The sequence below is a fragment of the Theropithecus gelada genome, chromosome 19 (assembly GCF_003255815.1).
Source record: "Theropithecus gelada isolate Dixy chromosome 19, Tgel_1.0, whole genome shotgun sequence".
Taxonomy (NCBI): domain Eukaryota; kingdom Metazoa; phylum Chordata; class Mammalia; order Primates; family Cercopithecidae; genus Theropithecus; species Theropithecus gelada.
In genome coordinates this window covers 27,425,318-27,447,219 of record NC_037687.1, presented here as the reverse complement: position 1 = coordinate 27,447,219, position 21,902 = coordinate 27,425,318, and the positions used below count along the sequence as shown (strand labels likewise).

Below are 21,902 nucleotides of genomic sequence, written 5' to 3'. Positions count from 1 at the left end.
ACCGGCAGAGCTAGAGTGGGGAGGGGCTCGAGCCCCGGCCCCCCACCCCGGGGGGGAGAACAGAGCACGCCTCCGAAAAAAAAAAAAAAAAAAAAAAAAAGAGACAGAAACAGAACAGTGACAGAGGGAAGCAGCTGAGAGAGAAAAAACAGAGACACCGGATTGGTAAGAGGCAGTCCCAGGGGAGGGCCAAACCGTGCTCTCTTGGCCTGGCCTCTGCTTCAGGGCTGGAGCCTGATGTCCACATAGCCACCCCTTTCCACGAAGAGGCTGGGGAGGCAGCTGGGGACTGTGAAAGGCGGAGGGCAGCTGGGGGCATGCAGTGAGCGATTCACTTTGTGCAAAGAAAGGTCTGGCTCTTGCCTGGCTCCTGGAAGTCGAAGCCCCTAGAATATCCTGCCTGATAACATTGTCTCTGTTCCAGCCTGGGCAACATGGCGAGACCCCATCTCTACAAAAAATAACAAAAATAGGTGGTGCGTGCCTGCAGTTCCAGCCACTTGGGAGGCTAAGGTGGGAGGCTCACTTGAGTCCGGGAGGTTGAGGCTGCCGTGAGCCATGACTGTGCCACTGTACTCCAGCCTAGGTGACAGAGTGAGACTGTCTCAAAAAAAAAAAAAAAAAAAAAAGGTGTCTGTGTACCTGGGACTTTGAACCACACCAGTTGGCACTAACATGGTTTATGGTGAAGCCCTGGGCCATGCAGTTATCAGTTTGACCTCTGGGGGTTGCTGAGGGGCCTGGGGATGATGGAGTCACTACGGCCAGTCACCGGGTGCTCCATGCCTACAGGAATGACACCCAGGAAACCCTGGACCCCAAAGCTTGGGTGAGAGCCTCGGGTTGGCAATGCTGCATGTGTGTGGCCATGCATCAACGCTAAGAGAAAGGAGGGCCATCCCGGTAACTCTACTGGGAGAGAGCACAACTGGAAGACACGCGTGGTCCCTCCGATACCCTGCCCTGTGCACCTCTTTCCTTTGCTGAGTTTAATCTGTGTCCTTTCGCTGTATTAAATCATAACCATGAGAACCAGCTTTTCTGAGCTCTCTGAGTACTTCTAGTGAATCACTGAACCTGAGTGGTCTTTGGGCCCCAGAACTGCGGGTGGGTGTGTGTGAGAAAAGGCCCCACCCACTGAGAATTCATCTAAGCCTTCCACCCAGAGCCCCGTGAAAACTGACGCAGTGCCCAGCCAGGGAGGGAGTTCCCCATGGCTAGAGGTAACCAAACAGAGCGGCACAGCTACTGGCCTGGAATGGGCCAAGACCCAAGTCCCAGTGGAGAAGGCTGGACAGGAAGACCCTTCCGAGGTCCTCAGATGCCAGGAGCTGAGGCACTGACCCCAGCTTGGCAAAGTCTCGGAAACTCAGGCCCTCTGTGCTTTCAAAGAATCTGTTTTTCTGTCCAAGCAGCAGAGCTGCCGTGGGTAGGCAGGCCAGGATGCTGCCGTGAGGACGGTGAATGGCTTCCCTCCCCACGTCCCTTGGCCTCTGCGTGAGTGCTGCCTACTGAGAGTGGTGAGTCCTGCCCAGCCCTATCACTCCCCGCCAAGTCCACACCTCCCGCTTTATCCGGCTGCAAAGCTTGTAGCTCCACTTGTGTCCTGAACACATTTACCACGGACCTGTCAGTGTCCCCACTGGGCTGCGAGCTGACAGGGAAAGGGACTCTCATCCACTGTGTCCCCCTCTGTATCCCCAGGGCACGGAGCCCTGACCAGTGTGTGCTCAGGAGGCATTTGCTGAGTGAATGAATGGACCAATTGCTCAAGCCACGCTGGCATCCTCTCTCTAGAAGGCCAGTGAGTTGGGGTGTCCAGTCCTCTGGATACAGGTCCCCAACATGGAGCCCTGGTCTCCTACACAGGGGGCCCACCTGCCCCCAGTTGCCTGCCAGGGGCCCGAGTGCTCACCTGTGAGATCTCCAGGCATGGCAACTTGCCCACCTGGGCGCCGGTGAAGCCATATACGGAGTTGGCGCTCACCTTCAGCGCCAGCTGCCGTCCATCCAGGACCTGGCGCCGCAGGGGGTCTGTCTCCTTGGCCAGCTCGGCCTTGGCCCTGCGAGGGAACACAGGTAAAGCATACACAGGTGGCGCCCGGGCACTGGTCAGGGCTCCTTTCTGGAAGTGGGTGCCATGTACAGTTGGGCATGCTGTGCACTGCACAGAAGCTTCTGGCCAAGGGGGCAAAAGGAAGCTGCCAGGAGGGGATGCCTTGTGCTAATTCACACACAGCTGTGGGCAGGGTGGCCGGACAGCCCTGGGGTGTCCCAGTGAGGGACAGGGATTGCCCAGAGGCCCCAGCAGGTCTGAGCTCCAAGCAGGGGATCTCCAGGGCTCACCTCTTCCGGGCACTGAGCAGGTTCTCCAGGATCTGGGGCAGCAGCCCCTTCCGCACTGAGGTCTTCACAAACTCGTCCCCGGTGGGCGTCTTGATGAACTGATCCTCAGTCAGGCTGGGTTGGAAGACGGCGGGGTGACTGCCGGTCACCCTCCTCCTCCAGCCCCACCTCTGCCCTACGGTCCTGGCCTTGGCCATGAGCGCATGCAGGCCCCTCAAGCACCCCTTCACTCCCCACTATCTCTGGGCCTGTGCCTATCTGCCCCCGCCAGACTCAGCCCCTCAAGGGAGGGCCCCGGTGGGCCTCGGGGGACACGTGCTGAATTGGGCACCATACCCCAGTTTCTGCGCAGCCCCAGGCCGCAGGAGCGTGGTGTAGCACAGGTTGTGGGCCATCATGATGGACGGGTACAGCGAGGAGAAGTCCAGGGTGGCGATGGGGACATCGTAGTACCTGGGAGGGGAGCAGCCGCGGCGCGGAGTCAGGGCTAGAAGTTCCCATGCCGCCCCCTGCCCTGTCTTGTGGCCTCACCCTTAAAAAAAAAAAAAAAAAAAATCATTCATTGGCTGGGAGCAGTGCTCCCTCCTGTAATCCCAGCACTTTGGGAGGCTGAGGCAGGAGGATCGCTTGAACTCAGGGGTTCCAGACCAGCCTGGGCAACATGGCAAAACCCCATGTCTACAAAAAATTTTTAAAAATTAGCTAGGTGTGGTGGTGCATGCCTGTGGTCCCAGCTACTCAGGGGCCGGAAGCAGGAGGATCGCTTGAGCCTGGGAGGTGGAGTAAGCCAAGATCGTGCCACTGCACTCCACCCTGGGTAACAGAGTGAGACCTTGCCTCAAAAAAATAAAAATAAAAAAATAAAATATATATAAAATGAATTAATCTACTCTTTTATTTTTTTTATTTATTTTATTATTATTTTGTTTTTTTGTTTTTTTGGTTTTTTTGAGACGGAGTCTCGCTCTGTCGCCCAGGCTGGAGTGCAGTGGCCGGATCTCAGTTCACTGCAAGCTCCGCCTCCCGGGTTTACACCATTATCCTGCCTCAGCCTCCCGAGTAGTTGGGACTACAGGCGCCCGCCACCTCGCTCGGCTAGTTTTTTGGTTTTTTTTTAGTAGAGACGGGGTTTCACCGTGTTAGCCAGGATGGTCTCGATCTCCTGACCTCGTGATCCGTCCGTCTCGGCCTCCCAAAGTGCTGGGATTACAGGCTTGAGCCTACCGCGCCCGGCCTTATTTTATTTTTTTGAGACGGAGTCTCGCTCTGTCACCCAGGCTGGAGTGCAGCAGCGCAATCTTGGCTCACTGCAACCTCCACCTCCCAGGTTCAAGCGATTCTCCTGCCTTAGCCTCCTGAGTAGCTGGGACTACAGGTGTATGCCACCACGCCCAGCTAATTTTTGTATTTTTAGTAGAAATGGGGTTTCACCGTGTTAGCCAGGATGGTCTCAATCTCCTGACTTTGTGATCCACCCACCTCAGCCTCCCAAAGTGCTGGGATTACAGGTGTGAGCCACCATGCCCGGCCTATTAATTTTAGGGCCAGGGTCTTGCTCTGTCGTCCAGGCTGAAGGGCAGTGGCGCAATCACCGCTCACTGCAGCCTCCACCTCCCAGGCTCATCATCCTCCCAGCTCAGCCTCCCAAGTAGCTGGGATTATAGGCATGTACCACCAGGCCTGGCTCTTTTTTTTTTTTTTTGAGACAGAGTCTCGCTCTGTCGCCCAGGCTGAGTGCAGTGGCACGATTTCGGCTCACTGCAAACTCCACCTCCCAGGTTCACACCATTCTCCTGCCTCAGCCTCCAGAGTAGCTGGTATTACAGGCGCCTGCCACCACGCCCGGCTAATTTTTTTGTATTTTAGTAGTGTGAGACAGGGTTTCACAGTGTTAGGATGGTCTTGATCTCCTGACCTCGTGATCCGCCCGCCTCGGCCTCCCAAAGTGTGGGAATTACAGGCGTGAGCCACCGTGGGCCTGGCTCATTTAAAAAAATTTTTTGTGGAGCAGGGGTCTCACTATGTTACCCTGGCTGTTCTCAAACTCCTGAGCTCAAGTGATCCTCCCACCTCAGCCTCCTAGAGATTACAGGTACAAACTGCACCCAGCCTGGGGCCTCACCCTTTGAGGGGCTCGATGACAGTGGCTCCCGTGTAGTCCTCACCGCCCTCCGACCTCACCACGGGCATCAGCAGCCCCTCGTGCATGGCCTGGGAGGGGAGAAGGTGGAAAACGGAGTGGGTATAGGTGGGGCCGTGAGGATTGGGAGCGGGGAGAAAAAGTGCATCCAGGATGCCATCGCCGGGAGGGGACCAGAGACGTGCCTGGTGGGGAGTGGTGAGGACAGGTCTCGGCTACTGACCTGCCGCAATAGCTGCGATACGACCTTGACCTGCTGACCACGGCTGAGCAGGTAGCTGAGGGGCACGCCAGTGACCCTCGCCATCTCCACGGCGTTCACCAGCACCATGAGCCGCTCCAGCAGCCGCAGCGGCAGATAGGCGTCCTTCAGGCAGTACACGGCCAGGCGGCGGCGGGTCTGGTCGTTCCCATTCTGGGGATGGGCACAGATGGGGTCAGGGACCAGGAGTTGGGGGTGGGCGGTGGCGCAGGAGGATGAAGTGGGGGTCAGGGTGAGGTAGCCTGGAGAGGGCCTGGGAGGGCCGGGCAGGGGCAGCCTCCAAGCTATCAGGGTCTTGGGGGGGATGGAGGTAGTGTTGGGGGCCAGGGAGTCCACAGGGTCAGAGGGAGGAGGAGGGAGCAGCCTGAAGGCCACTGTGGACCTGTGATCAGGCCTGGAAAGCGGAGGCAAGGTCATAGTAACAGAGGTTACAGGAGTGGAGAGAAATCTGAGGTCAGAAAAAGGTGGGTGGCAGGTAAGGTCACAGGTCATAACAGCAGGTCAAAAAGTGAAGTCAGATGTGGGGGTGTGAAGTTGAGGTCAGGGGCTGGGGAAGGGTGAGGTGGGGGTCGGAGGTCAGAGGTCGGGGGGAGAGGTCAGGGAGGCAGCAGGCACCTGCAGGTCGGTGATGATGCTGTGCTGCACGTCCTCCTTCTGCTCGCCCAGGAAGTGGAAGCTCACGGCATTGAGCGTGTAGGAGCGGAGCTTGTACTCCCGCAGCAGCACCTAGGTGGGTGGATGGGCTGCTCGGCTGCAGGCCTGGGCAGTGGCCTCCCGAGGACAGGGACACACCCCTCCTCCCGCCTGGCCCGGCTGTACCTGCAGCATGTCCATCTGCACACGGCCCACCATGCTGACCACCTTGGTGTCCCGCCGGCCCGTCTGCTTGGACTGGAATGATGAGTCCCGGATGTTGGAGCGAAGGCCGGCCACACGGCCCAGGAAAGGGAATGTTTCTACCTGGCGGGGGAGAGGCAGGGTATGCAGCAGGCTGCGGGTCCCCAGTGTCACATCAGCCAGAGGAACGGAGATCGAGACCGACCACAACCTCCTTATAGCAACCCTCGGGGGTCGAGAGCAACCCTGGGGACAGAAAGAGTCTCGGGCTGGGTGTGGGGGGCTGAAGGCTGAGGAGGGAGTCCGGAGGGAGGACGAAGCTGCATTCGGGGCTGGGACAGAGAGAGTCAGGGGCCCGCATGGACTGGGGGCCAAGGACGGAGCCCAGTGTCTGCGGGCTGCACCTAGGCAGGAAACAGGAAAAGATTTGGGGAAACTGTGAGCAGGCGGCCAGGTTGGGACAGAGGTAGGAGGTGACGTGGAGCTGGGCTGAAATGGATGCTGAGGGCGCTGGAGGGCGTCTGGGTGGAGGGCGCCTTGCAGGGTGCTGGGGCCCAGCCTGGGGGAGACAGGCCAGAAGAAGCCTGAGCTGGGGCCAGGGCAGAGGGTGAGGGGCGTCCAGGGAAGGGGAGGAGGAGGCAGTGGCCCGGGCATCAGTGCCATGCTGTGGAATGTACAGCTGGAGACACTGGGGGTCCTAACAGTTTGTTCTGTCTTTTAGAATGGATTTTTTCTTTTGTCCTCTTTTAATAGAAACAGAGTCTTGTTATATTACCCTGGCTGGTCTTGAACTCCTGGGCTCAATCGATCCTCTCGCCTCATCCTCCCAAAGTGCTGGGATTACAGGCATGAGCCACCACACCCAGCTTGTTTTGTTTTTCCATTACCAAGCTGGCCAGACACAGAGAAAAGCAGGAAAATAAGGCAGTATACCCTGTTAAGGGCTGAACCATGTTCTCCCAAAAGATGTTGAAGTCCTAACCCCCAGTACCTCAGAATATAACCTCATTTGGAAATATGTCTTTGCAGGGGGTCAAGCGAAGATGAGGTCACTGGGGTGGGCACTCATCCATGATGGTGTCACTATACAAAGAGGACATGTGGGCCAGGTGCACTGGTAATCGCAGCACTTTGGGAGGCCGAAGTGGGCAGATCACCTCAGATCGGGAGCTCGAGATCAGCCTGGTCAACATGGAGAAACCCTGTCTCTACTAAGAATATAAAATTAGCCGGGCATGGAGGTGGGTGTCTATAATCCCAGCTATTTGGGAGGCTGAGGCAGGAGAATTGCTTGAACCTGGAAGGTGGAGGTTGTGGTGAGCCGAGATTGTGCCACTGCACTCCAGCCCGGGCAACAAGAGTGAAGTTCTGTCTCAAGAAACAACAACAAAAAGGCAAAAATTAGCGGAGTGTGGTGGCATGAGCCTGTAATCCCAGCAACCCGGGAGGCTGACACAGGAGAATCACTTGAACCTGGGAGGTGGAGTTGCAGTGAGCCTCAATCGCTCTATCGCACTCCAGCCTGGGTGACACAGCAAGACTCCACCTCAAAAAAAAAAAAAAAAAAGGGCCAGGAGCGGTGGCTCATGCCTGTAATCCCAGCACTTTGGGAGGCTGAGGCAGGCGGATCACGACGTCAGGAGATCAAGACCATCCTGGCTAACATGGTGAAACCCCGTCTCAACTAAAAATATAAAAAATTAGCCGGGTGTGGTGGTGGACACTTGTAGTCCCAGCTACTTGGGAGGCTGAGGCAGGAGAATGGCGTGAACCCGGGAGGCGGAGCTTGCAGTGAGCCGAGATCACGCCACTGCACTCCAGCCTGGGCGACAGAGTGAGACTCCGTCTCCAAAAAAAAAAAAAAGGAAGACATGTGGAAACAGACACGCACAGAGAGAAGATGAGAAGACGGTGTAAAGAGGCACAGGGGGCCAATGTCCGTCTGCAAGCCAAGGAGAGAGGCCGGGAACCAGTCCTCCCTCGCAGCCCCGGAAGGAAGCAGGCCTGCTGACACTGTGGTCGTGGACTTTCCAGCTTTCAGGACGGTGAGACAATGACCTTTTGCTGTTTTCAGCCACCTTACTGGTCTGTGGCTCTTTGTTACAGCAACTCGGGCAGAGGAATCCACCCTTACACACACCCAGACTCAACAAGCATCTGGAATTTGCCCCGTCCGTCAACACACTCCCCCCTCCTCCTCCTTCAATACGATTCTTTTCCTTATGCTGATATAACCTAAAGGAAGACTGGGATTCAGTGGCTGCTTCAATGGCTTGTTGAACTCCTGCAAGCTTCAGTCAGCCTTCTCTACTTCACTGTAACTCCCTCCTTGTCTCTGACAAAAGCCACAGTAACTTTTCCGACTTGGAGCAGGGCAGGGCCAGGAGAGGGAGCGGGAAGGAGGCCCAGGGCCCGGAGGCCACACCTGGGGCATCTGAGAGAAGCCCCCCGCCTGCCCAGCCCTCACCTTGAGGGTCTGGGCCCGAGAGATGAGGTACGGAAGGTCGAAGTTCTGGATGTTGTAACCGGTGATCACGTCGGGGTCCATGACGCGGATGAAGGTGGACCAGGCCTGGGGGTGGGAGCACACGGGGTCACTCTGGTAGGTTGCCCTGCCATGGAGTCCCCTACTTCCAGAATGTTCTAGAACCCCAGCCACCCCTGAAAATCCTGCAGAACCCAGAGGGGAAGCGCTCAAGTCTCAGTGCACAGGGGCCCACCCAGACCCACAGACACGGGTGTCGCAGCACCCGGGGCTGATGGCTCAGGACATGGAGGCTGGTGGGGGCCCCAGGAAATGGTGTGGGGCGCGGAACGAGAGCTACCTGCAGCAGGTCCTCCTCCTTCTCGTAGCTCTGCACCTTGGCGCCCAGGATAGGGGCACAGGGCCGCAGGGTGAGCGCCAGGCGTAGGAAGGGCTCCTGCTCCCCCCAGCGCAGGCCCAGCGAGCAGATCTGGATGACGGGGTCCCGCTCAGGCTCAGGGAAGATGCCTGTGAGGGAGGAGGATGCAGGGGCCTGACTCCTGCCCCTCACTCCTGACATAGCAGGGAGGCTGCACTTCCCATCTCCCTAGGGCTCTCCCCACTGCCTGCCGGCCCTGGTCCTGCTGCCCTGCGGCCCTGTGTGGCTCACCCTGGCTCCTGCTCCGCCCTCACCTCCAGGCTGTCTCCACACCCTCTCTGCTCACTCCATCTGGCCACACGGGCTGGGGTGCTCCCGCCCCAGCACCTTCGCACTTGCCGTTCCCAGGGCCTGCCCTCCCAACCCCTCGCCTGGTACCAACAATGAGGCGGGCAGGAGCCTGGGCCTGGGGACAGACCTTTGCGGCCAGCGCACTCGATATCAAAGCTGAGCACGCGCAGGGGTGCAATGCGCTGCCATGGCCCTTCCGGTGGGTGACTGACCACGTCAGACCACAGCACATCTGCCTCCAGCTGGCACTGCGTAGTCTGTGGGCATGGGTGGGTCAGCGGTGGCAGCAGGCCCTGCCCTGGGAAGTCCTGCACCTTCTTCTTCAGCCTCAGGGTGTATTTCCCGGCTGGGAGCTCCAGCCAGTTGCAGCCGACGATGTCCGTGTCCACCATGAACCTGGAGGAGGCTGGGGGTCAGTGGACAGGGGCTGCCCGAGGGTGGGGATAGAGGCTGGAGAAGTGAGGCAGAGGCCGTACCGGATCTCAAAGTCGACATTGGCCTCGTAAGGCGCGAAGCTGGGCGTGCCCAGGCCTGCCACACGGATGCCCTGTTCCAGGAGACGGCGGGCCGGGGCCACGAGGCGCGGCAGTGCCAGGGTGATGCGCAGGAATGGGGAGGGGCCGTGCCCGTGGTACCCAAACATGCCTGCAGATGGAAGAAGCTGGGACCGGCCAACGGCCTCCCCAGGGGACCCCCCAACCCGCTGATCCCGGGGGAGCACTCACTCTCTCGGGAGCACAGCTCCACGGCCAGCACAGCCGGCCCGGTCAGCTCCTTCCCCCCGCGATTGTCCCGACTGATGGCCAAGTTCAGCTCCCGTTGGAGATCACCCAGGTGCTCGGGCTCGAAACCTGGTGTGGGAGGGGTGGTCAGAGGTGCAGGGGGCTCCAGTGGCTCAGGAAGGGGCTGGGTGGGGGCCACTCACCTGGGGGCGCTGGGGTGTAGAAGTAGGGAGCGAAGCCGTGGATGTGGCAGCAGACAGAGACCCCCTCATCGGTGACTCCGAAGGCGCGGAGCACAGGCACAGAGCCGCGGGACAGTGGAGGCCCGCCAGGCACAGGCTGCGCTGGGCCTGTGGGGCCACAGGTAAGACAGCGGCCATGCGTCTCAGGGTCCCCCGAGGTGTGCCTCCACAGACTCGAAATACCTTGGGGCCTGCAGCCTGGGGCACTCCTGCCCCGTACCATTCCCTGTGTCCATTTCAGCCTCCGCCCTGTTTCCCATCTCCACCCTCATCCCCCAGGATCCATTCTCCACAGCACAACTACAGGGAGGCCCCCCCTTTTTTATTACAAGATAAAAACAACTGGCCATGCACAGTGACTCACACCTGTGATTCCAGTGCTTTGTGAGACCGAGGCGGGAGGATCGCTAGAGCCCAGGACTTTGAGACCAGCCTGGGCCACAGAGCGAGACCCAGTCTCGAAAAAATATATATATACATATACACACACACACACACACACACACGCACACACACATACACGTAACATATTACCTGTATAAATATATTTGTCTCTACAAAGTGTATTTATATATGTTATATATAAAATAACATATATAAAGAATATATGATATATATTAAACATATATTATATATATATTTCAACCACCTCCCAGGTTGAAAGGATTCTTGTGCCTCAGCTACCTGAATAGCTGAGATTACAGGTCTGTGCTACCACAGCTGGCTAATTTTTTGAATTTTTAGTAGAGATGGTGTTTTAACATGTTGGTCAGACTGGTCTCAAATTCCTGACCTCAAGTGATCAGCCTGCTTCAGCCTTTGAAAGTGCTGGGATTACAGGCTTAAGCCACCACACCGGGCCCAAAAGTATATTTTTAAAAGTAAGGCAGACATTGCGGTGCACACCTGTAGTCCTAGCTACTCCAAGGCTGAGGTGGGAGGATCACTTGAGTCCAGGAGGTTGAGGTTACAGTGAACCATGATTGTGCCACTGCCCTCCAGCCTGGGTGACAGAGGGAGACTCTGTTTCAAAAAAAAAAAAAAAAGATTGGCCGGGCGCAGTCGCTCATTCCTGTAATCCCAGCACTTTGGGAGGCCAAGGTTGGCTGATCACCTGAGGTCAGGAGTCCGAAACCAGCCTGACCAACATGGCAAAATCCCGTCTCTACTAAAAATACAAAAATTAGCCAGGTGTGATGGCGGGCACCTGTAATCCCAGCTACTTGGGAGGCTGAGGCAGAAGAATCACTTGAACCCGGGAGGCGGAGGTTATAGTGAGCCAAGAGTGTGCCACTGCACTCCAGCCTGGGCGACAAGAGCGAGACTCCATAAAAATAAATAAATAAATAAATAAATAAATAATTATTGGCTAGGTGCACTCCAGCCTGGGCAACAGAGAGAAATCTTGTCTCAAAAAAAAAAAAAAAAAAATCTCATTAAAAGTCAAATTGGGCTGGGCATGGTGTCTCACACCTATAAGCTCAGCACTTTAGGAGGCCAATGCAGGTGGATCACTTGAGGTCAGGAGTTCAAGACCAGCCTAGCCAACATGGCGAAAGCCCATCTCTACTAAAAATACAAAAATTAGCCAGGCATGGTGGTGTGCACCTGTAATCCCAGCTACTCGGGAGCCTGAGGCAGGAGAATCACTTGAACCCCAGAGGCGGAGGTTGCAGTGAGCCGAGATCACGCCACTACATTCTAGCCTGGGCAACAGAGCAAGACTCCATCTCAAAAAAAAAAAAAAAAAAGTCAAATTGACTTTTGGTGTATGTGTCTAGTGTTATGAATTTTAAGGCACAAAGGTCCTTGCACAGGCTGCAGCCACCACATATGCAAAACAGCTCAACGCTCCAAGCACCTCCCTCAAGTTGACCCTGTATCACCTTTGCTTCGCGCTCCACAGGCCCTGGCACCCACTGGTCTGCTCTGTCACTACAGCTCTATGGCTGGAAGGGCTGACCTGGCCCGGCCTCTGCCCCAGGAGCGCATGGCCCCAGCACTCACCCATAACCCCCAAACTCACCCACATAATGGTCAATCTCCAGCTGTTGGAAGATGAGGGGCTCTGTCTGGGGGTCCAGGGGGGGTGGTGTGGGCCGATGCCAGCGAGGATCTATGGCTGATGGTGGGACCTGCCCTGGTGGGGGAAGGGAAGGAAGTGGGGTACACGGAGTCATGGTCTTCCCCGGCCAGGATGGCATGTGATTCTGAAAGGAGCCAGGCAGAGGTGGCGGTCTGGGTCAGGCAGGAAACTTGGAAGAGAATGGGGGTCAAGGGTCAGGTCCAGAATCACTGCAGGCCACACAGGCGGCATAGGGGGAAAGGGCAGTCCTTTGTAGGATTCAAAGTTGGCAAGGGTGGGGTCACAGGTCAGCTTTGCAGCTGACTCTTGGACCAAAGGCAAGACCAGGAGCAATGGGTTGGGCAGCAGGGGCTTCCAGCTCCAAGACTTACCGTCTGCAACCCCCTCTAGGACTGACTGCAGTTCCTCCTCCTCCTGCTCCTGCAGCCTGTGCTCTGCCTCCATCTCCTCCATCAGTGCCAGGTCCTCCTCGAATTGGGATGGCGGAAGTGCATCATCATCATCCCAGAGGCTCCCACGGGCCCGCTTTGGGGGCACCCCGGGCCCTGGGCCTGGCCGCCGCTTGCCATCCATCCTGTTGGGCAAGTTGGAGCTTGGTGGAGGTTCTGACCAGAGACATCTCTTACCCTGTCTTCTCCATGGCATCCCATGCACCCACCATGACCATGAGCCTTTTCCTCCTCTGGAGTGGCTGTACTAACACAGCTCTGCACCCTGCAGGCAGCGGGGTGGGAGCACATTCCAGATGCTCAACTGTTAGCTATTGCAGTGGCAGGCCATTCGACTCCCTGACCCTCTCTCCCATCACACTAGGTCCTTAGCACATCTCTTTTTTTTTTGAGATGGAATTGTGCTCTTGTCACCTAGGCTGGAGTGCAATGACATGATCTCGGCTCACTGCAAACTCCACTCCCAGGTTCAAGCGATTCTCCCCTCAGCCTCCCGGGTAGCTGGGATTACAGGCGCCCACCACTACACCCAGCTAATTTTTGTGTTTTGAGTAGAGATGGGGTTTCGCCATGTTGGCCAGGCTGGTCTTGAACTCCTGACCTCAGGTAATCCGCCCACCTCAGCCTCCCAAAGTGCTGGGATTATAGCCCCCACGCCCGGCCTTAGCACATCTCTTTATTTCCCATAAACCTCTGTCTCCGACGCCCTCACCTACCAACCATGCGCCCAGGTCATCTGCCATTGAAATGACAAAAACTGCAATTACTTTTGCACCAACCTAAATGCTTTGACGTAATCTCAAATGCCTAGAACTCCTGTATGCCCTTCCCCAGGCTCCCCAGTGGTCAGTGTGTTATGTGTGTGCTTCCTCACCGCCTCTCTCTGCCCTCCCACATGTGTGGCGTGCACACCATATTATTACTTCTTTTCCTGAGTAATTTGAGAGTTTCTAGCAGATCCCATACCCCTGCACACTTCAGCATGTAGTGCCTAAGAATAAGGAATTCCCTTCACTGAGCAAAGTACGATACAATCTAGGACATTTAACACTGACTCAAGGATGATATAAAATAAAGGGCACCTTTCCCAATTTCTCCAACTGTCTCCAAAATGCCATTTATAGTAACCTGCTTTCTCCCCCAGTCTAGGATCCACAGTAGCAAACAAAACACACACAAATCACATACAGACTGCTACTTATATATGTGTCTTTTTCTTTTCTTTCTTTTTTTTTTTTGTAATATGGAATCAGGGCTGGGTACGATGGCTCACGCCTGTAATCCCAGCACTTTGGGAGACTGAGGCGGGCGATCACAAGGTCAGGAGTTCGAGACCAGCCTGACTAACATGGTGAAATCCCATCTCTACTAAAAATACAAAAATTAGCCGGGCGTGGTGGCAGGCGCCTGTAATCCCAGCTACTCAGAAGGCTGAGACAGGAGAATCCTTGAACCCGGGAGGCGGAGGTTGCAGTGAGCCGAGATCATGCCATTGCACTCCAGCCTGGGCCACAGAACAAGACACTGTCTCAAACAAACAAATAAAAAAGACGGAATCTCACTCTTGTTGCCCAGGCTAGAGTGCAGTGCCGCAATCTCAACTCACTGCAACTTCTGCCTCCCAGGTCCCAGTTCAAGCAATTCTCCTGCCTCAGCCTCCCCAGTAGCTGGGATTACAAGCATGCGCCACCATGTCCAGCTAATTTTTGTATTTTCAGTGGAGACGGGGTTTCACCATGTTGGCCAGGCTGGTCTTGAACTCCTGACCTCAAGTGATCCACCCTCCTTGGGGCCTCCCAAAGTGCTGAGATTTCAGGCATGAGCCACGGCGCCTGGCCTCTGTTTTCTTATTTTTTGAGATGGAGTCTTGCTCTGTCACTGAGGCTGGAGTGCAGTGGTGCGCTCTCAGCTGCAACCTCCGCCTCCCAGGTTCAAGAGACTCTCCTGCCTGAGCCTCCCGAGTAGCTGGGATCACAGGCGCCCACCACCACGCCTGGCTAATTTTTGTATTTTAGTCGAGACAGGGTTTCACCATGTTGGCCATCTTGGTCTTGAACTCCTGACCTCAGGTGATCCACTGCCTCGGCCTCCCAAAGGGCTGGGATTACAGGCATAAGCCACCGCGCCTGACCTGTGTTTTCTTAATTACAACCTATAAAAGATTATTTTGGAGGCCGGGCACGGTGGCTCACCCCTATAATCCCAGCACTTTGGGAGGCAGGTGGATCATGAGATCAGGAGATCGAGATCATCCTGGCTAACACGGTGAAACCCCATCTCTACTAAAGAAATACAAAAAAATTAGCCGGGTGTGGTGGCAGGCACCTGTAGTCCCAGCTTCTCGGGAGGCTAAGGCAGGAGAATGGTGTGAATCCAGAAGGCGGAGCTTGCAGTGAGCCGAGATCATGCCACCGCACTCCAGGCTGGGCAACAGAGCGAGACTCCATCTCAAAAAAAAAAAAAAAAAAGATTATTTTGGGGTATATTGATATAGAAGTTGACTGGAGCCAGGTATGGTGGCCCACGCTGTAATCCCAGCACTTTGGGAAGCTGAGGCAAGTGGATCACTTGAGGTCAAGAGTTCGAGACTAGCCTGGTCAACATGGTAAAACCCTGTCTTTAATAAAAATACAAAAAAATTAGCTGGGTGTGGTGGTGTACACCTGTAATTATGGCTTCTTGGGAGGCTGAGGCAGGAGAATCACTTGAACCCGGGAGGTGGAGGTTGCAGTGAGCCGAGATCGTGCCACTGCACTTTAGCCCAGGCGACACAGCAATATTCTGTCTTCAAAAAAAAAATCCACCACCACCACCACCACCAAATAAAACCCGAACAAACAAGCCAAAAAACAGCCACAACAAAAAGGTTCACTGGGCACAGTGGCTTATGTCTGTAATCTCAGCACTTTGGGAGGCCAAGGTGGGAGAATTGCTTGAGCCCAGGAGTTCGAGACTGGACTGGACAACATGGCAAGACCCTGTCTCAAAAAAAAAAAAAAAAAAAAAGTATGTATCCTCTGGTTGATCAGACGAGATTATATTCTGGTTAAACTTAAGTGGGTTACTTTACTGTGGTTCAATAAGAATATTCTAAGGAGATACACACTCAAGTATTTAGGAGTAAATGGCCATAACGCCTGCAAGGTATTGGGAATTCTTTGTAAAAAGTGTACGTATACAGAGAAAAGGGAGATAAGAAACACGCATGCAAATCATAAATAGGGCGGAATGTTGAAACAGGTGATCTGGGCAAAGGGCGTGCAGGTGTTCTTTACACTATTTTTTTTTTTTTTTTTGAGATGGAGTCTTGCTCTGTCACCCAGGCTCGCACCTATAATCCCAGCACTTTGGGAGGCCGAGACAGGTGGATCACTTGAGGTCAGGGGTTTGAGACCTGCCTGACCAACATGGTGAAGCCCTGTTTCTTCTAAAAAAATACAAAATTAGCTGGGCATGGTGGTGCACACCTGTAACACCCAGCTACTTGGGAGGCTGAGGCAGGAGAATTGCTTGAACCCGGGAGGTACAGGTTGCAGTGAGCCAAGACTGCACCATTGCACTCTAGCCTGGGCAACAAGAGTAAAACTCTGTCTCAAAAAACAAAAAAAACGAACAAAAAAACAAAGTACTTATCCCCCAGGGTCCAGGCTGAGACAGAGGGGATTACTGGAACATAGGGCAGATCCCAGATGCGGCTGGGAAGAGGCAGGTGAGCAGGTCAGCTGTCCTAGGTTCAAGTGAACACCTCTGGATCTCATAACAGTTGCCCCATATCCAGTCCTCACTTTGCCTTTTTATTTTACTTACTTTTTTTAGACAGAGTCTCACTCTGTCACCCAGGCTGGAGTGCGGTGGCTGATCTTGGCTCACTGCAACCCTCGCCTCCTGGGTTCAAGCGATTCTCCTGCCTCAGCTACTCGAGTAGCTGGGATTACAGGCGCGTGCCACCATACCCACTAATTTTTTTGTATTTTTAGTAGAAACGGGGTTTCACGGGCCGGGCGCGGTGGCTCAAGACTGTAATCCCAGCACTTTGGGAGGCCGAGACGGGCGGATCACGAGGTCAGGAGATCGAGACCATCCTGGCTAACACGGTGAAACCCCGTCTCTATTAAGAAATACAAAAAACTAGCTGGGCGAGGTGGCGGGCGCCTGTAGTCCCAGCTACTCGGGAGGCTGAGGCCGGAGAATGGCGTGAACCTGGGAGGCGGAGCTTGCAGTGAGCTGAGATCCGGCCACTGCACTCCAGCCTGGGCGACAGAGCGAGACTCCGTCTCAAAAAAAAAAAAAAAAAAAAAAAGAAACGGGGTTTCACCATGTTGGCCAGGCTGGTCTGGAACTCCTGACCTCAGGTGATCCGCCCGCCTCGGCCTCCCAAAGTGCTGGGATTACAGGTGTGAGCCACCGTGCCCAGCTTTGCTTTGCTTTTTTGCAATAGAACACACCCCTCCAACCCCGCCTCTCCGGAGCGGCCATGGGCTGCCCAGTCGAAGACTACATTTCCCAGTGTGCACTGCCAGCATGGCCACGTGACTAAGTTCTCCCTCCAGGAATGTGATCATGAGGTGTGCAGCTACTGGGACATCCCCCCACCCTCTTCCCCGTCACAATGGCTGGAACGTGGATGTAGTGGGGGAGCCAACCACAAGGATGGGGACAACACTGGGCTCCCCAACAACCTTCCAGGGCAAAGCTGTCTGCCAATCCTGCGCACTTGCCTATCTTCCAAAGCGTTACGTGGAGAAATCAATTTGTGTCTTTCTTGGGCCACTGTGTTTTGGGGGCTCCTTGGTACAACAGCTTAGACCTCAAATAAGCACGGAAAAATTCTGAACTGACGGAGTATATGTTAGAAATGTTCAGGGCGGTTCATGACAGACACTTAGCATTAGAAAGGGGCCAGCTACTGACAGACATGCAGCACGGATGGATCTTGAAAGCAGGCTGTGCAGAAGCCAGACACAAAGCACACGCTGGGGATGGAGGAGCGACTGGTTACGGAGTATGGCGTTTTCTGCAGGGGTGATGAAATGTTTTGAAATTAGACAGAAGTAATGGTTGTACAACACTGTGAATGTACCAACTGAATTCTTCGCTTTATTATTATTTTCTCTCTTTATTGAGACAAGGTTTCACTCTGTCGCCCAGGCTAGAGTGCAGTGGCATGATCTCAGCTCACTGCAGCCTTGACCTCCCGGGCTCAGGCGATCCTCCTACTTTGGCCTCCTGAGTAGTCAGGAAGACAGGTGCGTGCTACCATGCCTGGCCAATTGTTTTTTGGTAAAGACGGGTTTTGCCATGTTGCTCAGGCTGGTCTGAAACTCCTGGGCTCAAGTGATCTGCTCGCCTCGGCCTCCCCAAAGTGCTGGGATTACAGGCATGAGCCACCGCGCCCAGCCATTGTTTGCTTTAAAATGGCTAATTTTACCTCTGTAAAAAAGAACATACTTATTGTATGATACCATTTAGACAAAGTAGACTAGATTAAAGTGATCTACAGCGCTAGAAATCAGACTAGTGGCTGCTCCTAGAGTAGGAGAGACTGGGAAGGGTATGAGGGGTTTTCTGGGGTGATAAACCACACTACACAGCCAACTGTACACTGGAGACCTGGGCATGGCATGCCATGTAAATGACACCTCAATTACAAACATAAAAGTTTGGAGGCCACAATTCCACATCTAGGGACGTACGCTGTAGATATATTATCACATAAGAAAAACTGCATTTATAAGGTTATTTCCGGAAGCATCGTTTGAAATCCCCAAAGACTGGAAACCACCTAACTGTCCTCACCCAGGGGTCTATTTAAATAAATTATGTTAAGTCCGTTCAATGGAATACTATGCAACTGTGTAAATGAATGAGGAAGCTCTTTGTGTACTGATAGGGAAGTTTCTCAAAGAGGCATTGTTCAATAGATAAAGCAAGATGCACAGTGGTGCACTCAGAATTTTATCTTTCGTGTTGAAAAAAATGTCTAAGAAAACGTTTACCCTGATTCTAGTCATTAAGAAACAAACGGCCTGGGCGCGGGGGCTCACGCCTGTAATCCCAGCATTCTGGGAGGCCAAGGCGGGTGGATCACTTGAGATTAGCAGTTCCAGACCAGCCTGACCAACATGGTGAAACCCTGTCTCTACTAAAATACAAAAATTAGCTGGGCATGGTGGTGGGCGTCTGTAATACCAACTACTCCAGAGGCTGAGGCAGGAGAATTACTTGAACCTGGGAGGCAGAGGTTGCAGTGAGCTGAGATCATGCCCCTGTGCTCCAGCCTGGGTGACAGAGCAAAACTCTGTCTCAAAACAAAACAAGAAAAAGAAACAAACGAATCCAAAGTGAAGGGTGACAACACTGGTCTGAAATCTTTAAAACTGCTGATGTCATGAAAAAGTAAGTTGCCTAGGCTAGGGGGCTCACATCTGTAATCCCAACATTTTTCGAGGCTGAGGTGGGAGGATCACTTGAGGCCGGGAGTTAGAAACTAGCCTAGGCAACATGGTGAGACCCAATTTCTACAAAAAATTAAAAATTACTTAAGCATGGTGGCGTATACCTATAGTCCCAGCTACTCGGGGGGCTGAGGTGGGAGGACCACTTGAGACTGGGAGGTGAAGGCTGCAGTGACCCATGATTGCACCACTGCAATACAGCCTGGGCAAGAGAGCCAGACATGTCTCAAAAAATGAAAAAGTTGCCATGACAACGTGTGTTATCCTAAATTAGAACTTGGATTAAAAAAATAAAATTATGGGCCGGGCGTGGTGGCTCATGCCTGTAATCCCAGCACTCTGAGAGACTGAGGCGGGCGGATCACCTGAGGTCTGGAGATTAAGACCAGCCTGAGCAATGTGGTGAAAACCCTGTCTCTACTAAAAGAATACAAAAATTAGCTGGGAGTGGTGGTGGTCGCCTGTAATACCAGCTACTCAGGAGGCTGAGACAGGAGAATTGCTTGAACCTGGGAGGTGGACGTTGCAGTAAGACAAGATTGTGCCATTGCACTTCAACCTGGGCGACAAGAGTGGGAAAAAAAAAAAAATGAAATTATTGGCCAGGCACAGTGGCTCATGCCTGTAATCCCACCCCTCTGGGAGGCTGAGGTGGGTGGATCACCTGGGGTCAGGAGTTTGAGACCAGCCTGGTCAACATGGTGAAATGTCTCTACTAAAAATACAAAAATTAGCTGGGCATTGTGGCAGGCGCCTGTAATCCCAGTTACTCAGGAGGCTGAGGTAGGAGAATAGCTTGAACCCAGGAGCCAGACGTTGCAGTGAGCCTTGAACCCAGGAGGTAGAGATTGCAGTGAGCCAAGATCGCATCACTGCACTCCAGCCTGGATGACAGTGAGACTCTGTCTCAAAAACACAGGCTGAACATGGTGGCTCGCGCCTTTAATCCCAGCCCTTTGGGAGTCCGAGGCAGGTGAATCACCTGAGGTCAGGAGTATCACCTGAGGTCAGGAGTTCGAGACCAGCCTGACCAAAATGAAACCCCGTCTCTACTAAAAATACAAAAAAATTAGTCAGGCATAGTGGCGCATGCCTGTGATTCCAGCTACTCGGTAGGCTGAGGCAGGAGAATGGCTTGAACCCAGGAGGCAGAGGTTGCGGTGAGTTGAAATAGTGCCACTGCACTCCAGTCTGGGTGACAGAGCCAGACTCAGTCTCGGAAAAAAAAAAAAGAAAGAAATTATTAATAGCTTTGAAGAATATTACAGGGACACATGACAGATCTAAATAAGGACTGTCTATTCGATAACGTCACTGTCTCATGTTAAACTGCATGACGATGACAATGACACTGTAATTCTGTAGGCGGACATCCCTGTTCTTAAGAGCCGACTGCTGGAGGCCAGGCACGGTGGCTCACGGCTGTAATCCCAGGACATTTGGAGGCCGAGGCAGGGGGATCGCTTGAGCCCAGGAGTTTGAGATCAGCCTAGGCAACATGGTGAAACCCTGTCTCTATAAAACGATACAAAAATTAGCAGGGTGTGGTGGCAAACACCTTTAGTCCCAGCTACTCAGGAGGCTGAGGATCAGCTGAGTATGGGGAGTTTGAGGCTGCAATGAGCCGTGACCACACCACTGTACTACAACCTGCATGATAAGAGTAAGCTCCTGTACAAAAAAAAAAGAGTTAGCCTGGGTGCAGTGACTCACGTCAGGAATCCCAGCACTCTGGGAGACAGAAGAAGGTGGATCATGAGGTCAGGAGTTTAAGACCAGCCTGGCAGACAGTGAAACCCTGTTTCTACTAAAAATACAAAAATTAGCCAGGTGTGGTGGCAGGTGCCTGTAATCCCAGCTACTCAGGAAGCTGAGGTAGGAGAATCGCTTGAACCCGGGAGGCGGAGGTTGCAGTGAGCCAAGATTGTGCCACTGTACTCCAGCCTGAGCAACAGAGCAAGACTCCATCTCAAAAAACAAAAAACAAAAAACAGGAGTTAACTGCTGGAGTTTTCAGAGGCAAAGTATCATGATGACCACAACTTTCAAATAGTTCAGCCATAAAAAAGACAAAAGGTACAGGTATATGTGTGTGCTTGGATAAAGCAAATGAGGTATCATGCCAACAGCCAGTAAATCAAGGCAAAGGGCGTGGCTGTTCACTGTACTCAATATGTACCGTCTCTGCAGGTTTGAGACTTTTCAAAATATTAAGGGGGAAATATATAAAATGAAAATAGTAACAATTTTACAAGGTGGACAGAAGAGTATGGATAAATCTTTTTGCTTTTAATGCAGGGAGTATGTAGAAATCTTTTTTATTTTAATGCAGAACATATGTATAAATCTATTTGCTTTTAATGCATCATTCTACAAGGACAGCTAAGAAACTGGTTTCCTGGGGGACAGGGTAGAAGAAGACTTCATTTGCTAACTGCTTTATTGAGCTATAATTCACATACTATACAATTCATCCATTTAAAGTATATATAGTTCAATGGTATTTAGTATGTTCAGAGTTAGGCAACCATCACCACAGTCAATTTTAGAACTCTTTCATCACCCCAAAAAGCCTACATCCTTTAGCTCTCTCCCCGCATTCAGCTCATCTGCCCCCACCCCTGGCAGCCACTCATCTTACTTTCTGTCTCCATGGATCTGCCTATTCTGGGCATTTCCTATAAACGGGATCTTGGAATACGCGGCCTCTTGTGTCTGGCTGCTTTCTCTGAATGTGTTCATCGTTCATGTGTGTGGCGGCCTGTCATCGGTGCTGCGTTGCTTTTTTGCTGAGTGCTTTTCCGCTGTATGGCAAGGACACGTTTGCAGTATCCGTTCATCGGTGGATGGACATTAGGGGTGCTTCCACCGTTGGCGAGTGGTGCAGCCGTGAGTGTGTGCAGGAGGTTTCGTGTGAGGAGGACTTCAGCTGACTCTGCGTTTGCGCTCTTTGAGTGACAGCCGCGTACATGTGTGACTTATAGGAAGAAGCAAGTGTAGTTAGTGGCTCTGGCTCCAGTTGTGCAAGTAGCCAGAGAGACAGGGAGTGATGACCTGCGGGGAGAGACCCGCGTGGGACAGACGAAGCGCAGGGGCTTGTGGGAGCCCAGAGTCGTTGCCGGAGCTGGAGGAGGAAGGAAGGAGCCGACTGGCTGCCCTTGGTCAGTTG

At 53.5% G+C, this 21,902-nt stretch overlaps 1 protein-coding gene across 2 annotated transcripts in view; it reads right to left on the bottom strand.

Moving 5' to 3' along the window:
• Window positions 1-21,902, bottom strand: part of POLD1 (DNA polymerase delta 1, catalytic subunit) — a 34,951-nt gene that overhangs the window by 8,218 nt on the left and 4,831 nt on the right. For both annotated transcript variants that reach the window (XR_003116928.1, XM_025368470.1), the window contains exons 2-17: window positions 12,201-12,403; window positions 11,770-11,883; window positions 9,705-9,851; window positions 9,505-9,630; window positions 9,256-9,424; window positions 9,094-9,175; window positions 8,907-9,036; window positions 8,411-8,577; window positions 8,053-8,157; window positions 5,568-5,708; window positions 5,364-5,474; window positions 4,710-4,901; window positions 4,469-4,557; window positions 2,683-2,799; window positions 2,347-2,460; window positions 1,916-2,063 (exon numbers count right to left, since the gene is read on the bottom strand). Coding sequence is in view for 1 of the 2 variants with exons in the window: in XM_025368470.1 (XP_025224255.1) it covers window positions 1,916-2,063; window positions 2,347-2,460; window positions 2,683-2,799; window positions 4,469-4,557; window positions 4,710-4,901; window positions 5,364-5,474; window positions 5,568-5,708; window positions 8,053-8,157; window positions 8,411-8,577; window positions 8,907-9,036; window positions 9,094-9,175; window positions 9,256-9,424; window positions 9,505-9,630; window positions 9,705-9,851; window positions 11,770-11,883; window positions 12,201-12,402 (2,154 nt within the window). In the remaining variant the exon portion in view is untranslated. The remainder of the gene's footprint in view (window positions 1-1,915; window positions 2,064-2,346; window positions 2,461-2,682; window positions 2,800-4,468; window positions 4,558-4,709; window positions 4,902-5,363; window positions 5,475-5,567; window positions 5,709-8,052; window positions 8,158-8,410; window positions 8,578-8,906; window positions 9,037-9,093; window positions 9,176-9,255; window positions 9,425-9,504; window positions 9,631-9,704; window positions 9,852-11,769; window positions 11,884-12,200; window positions 12,404-21,902) is intronic.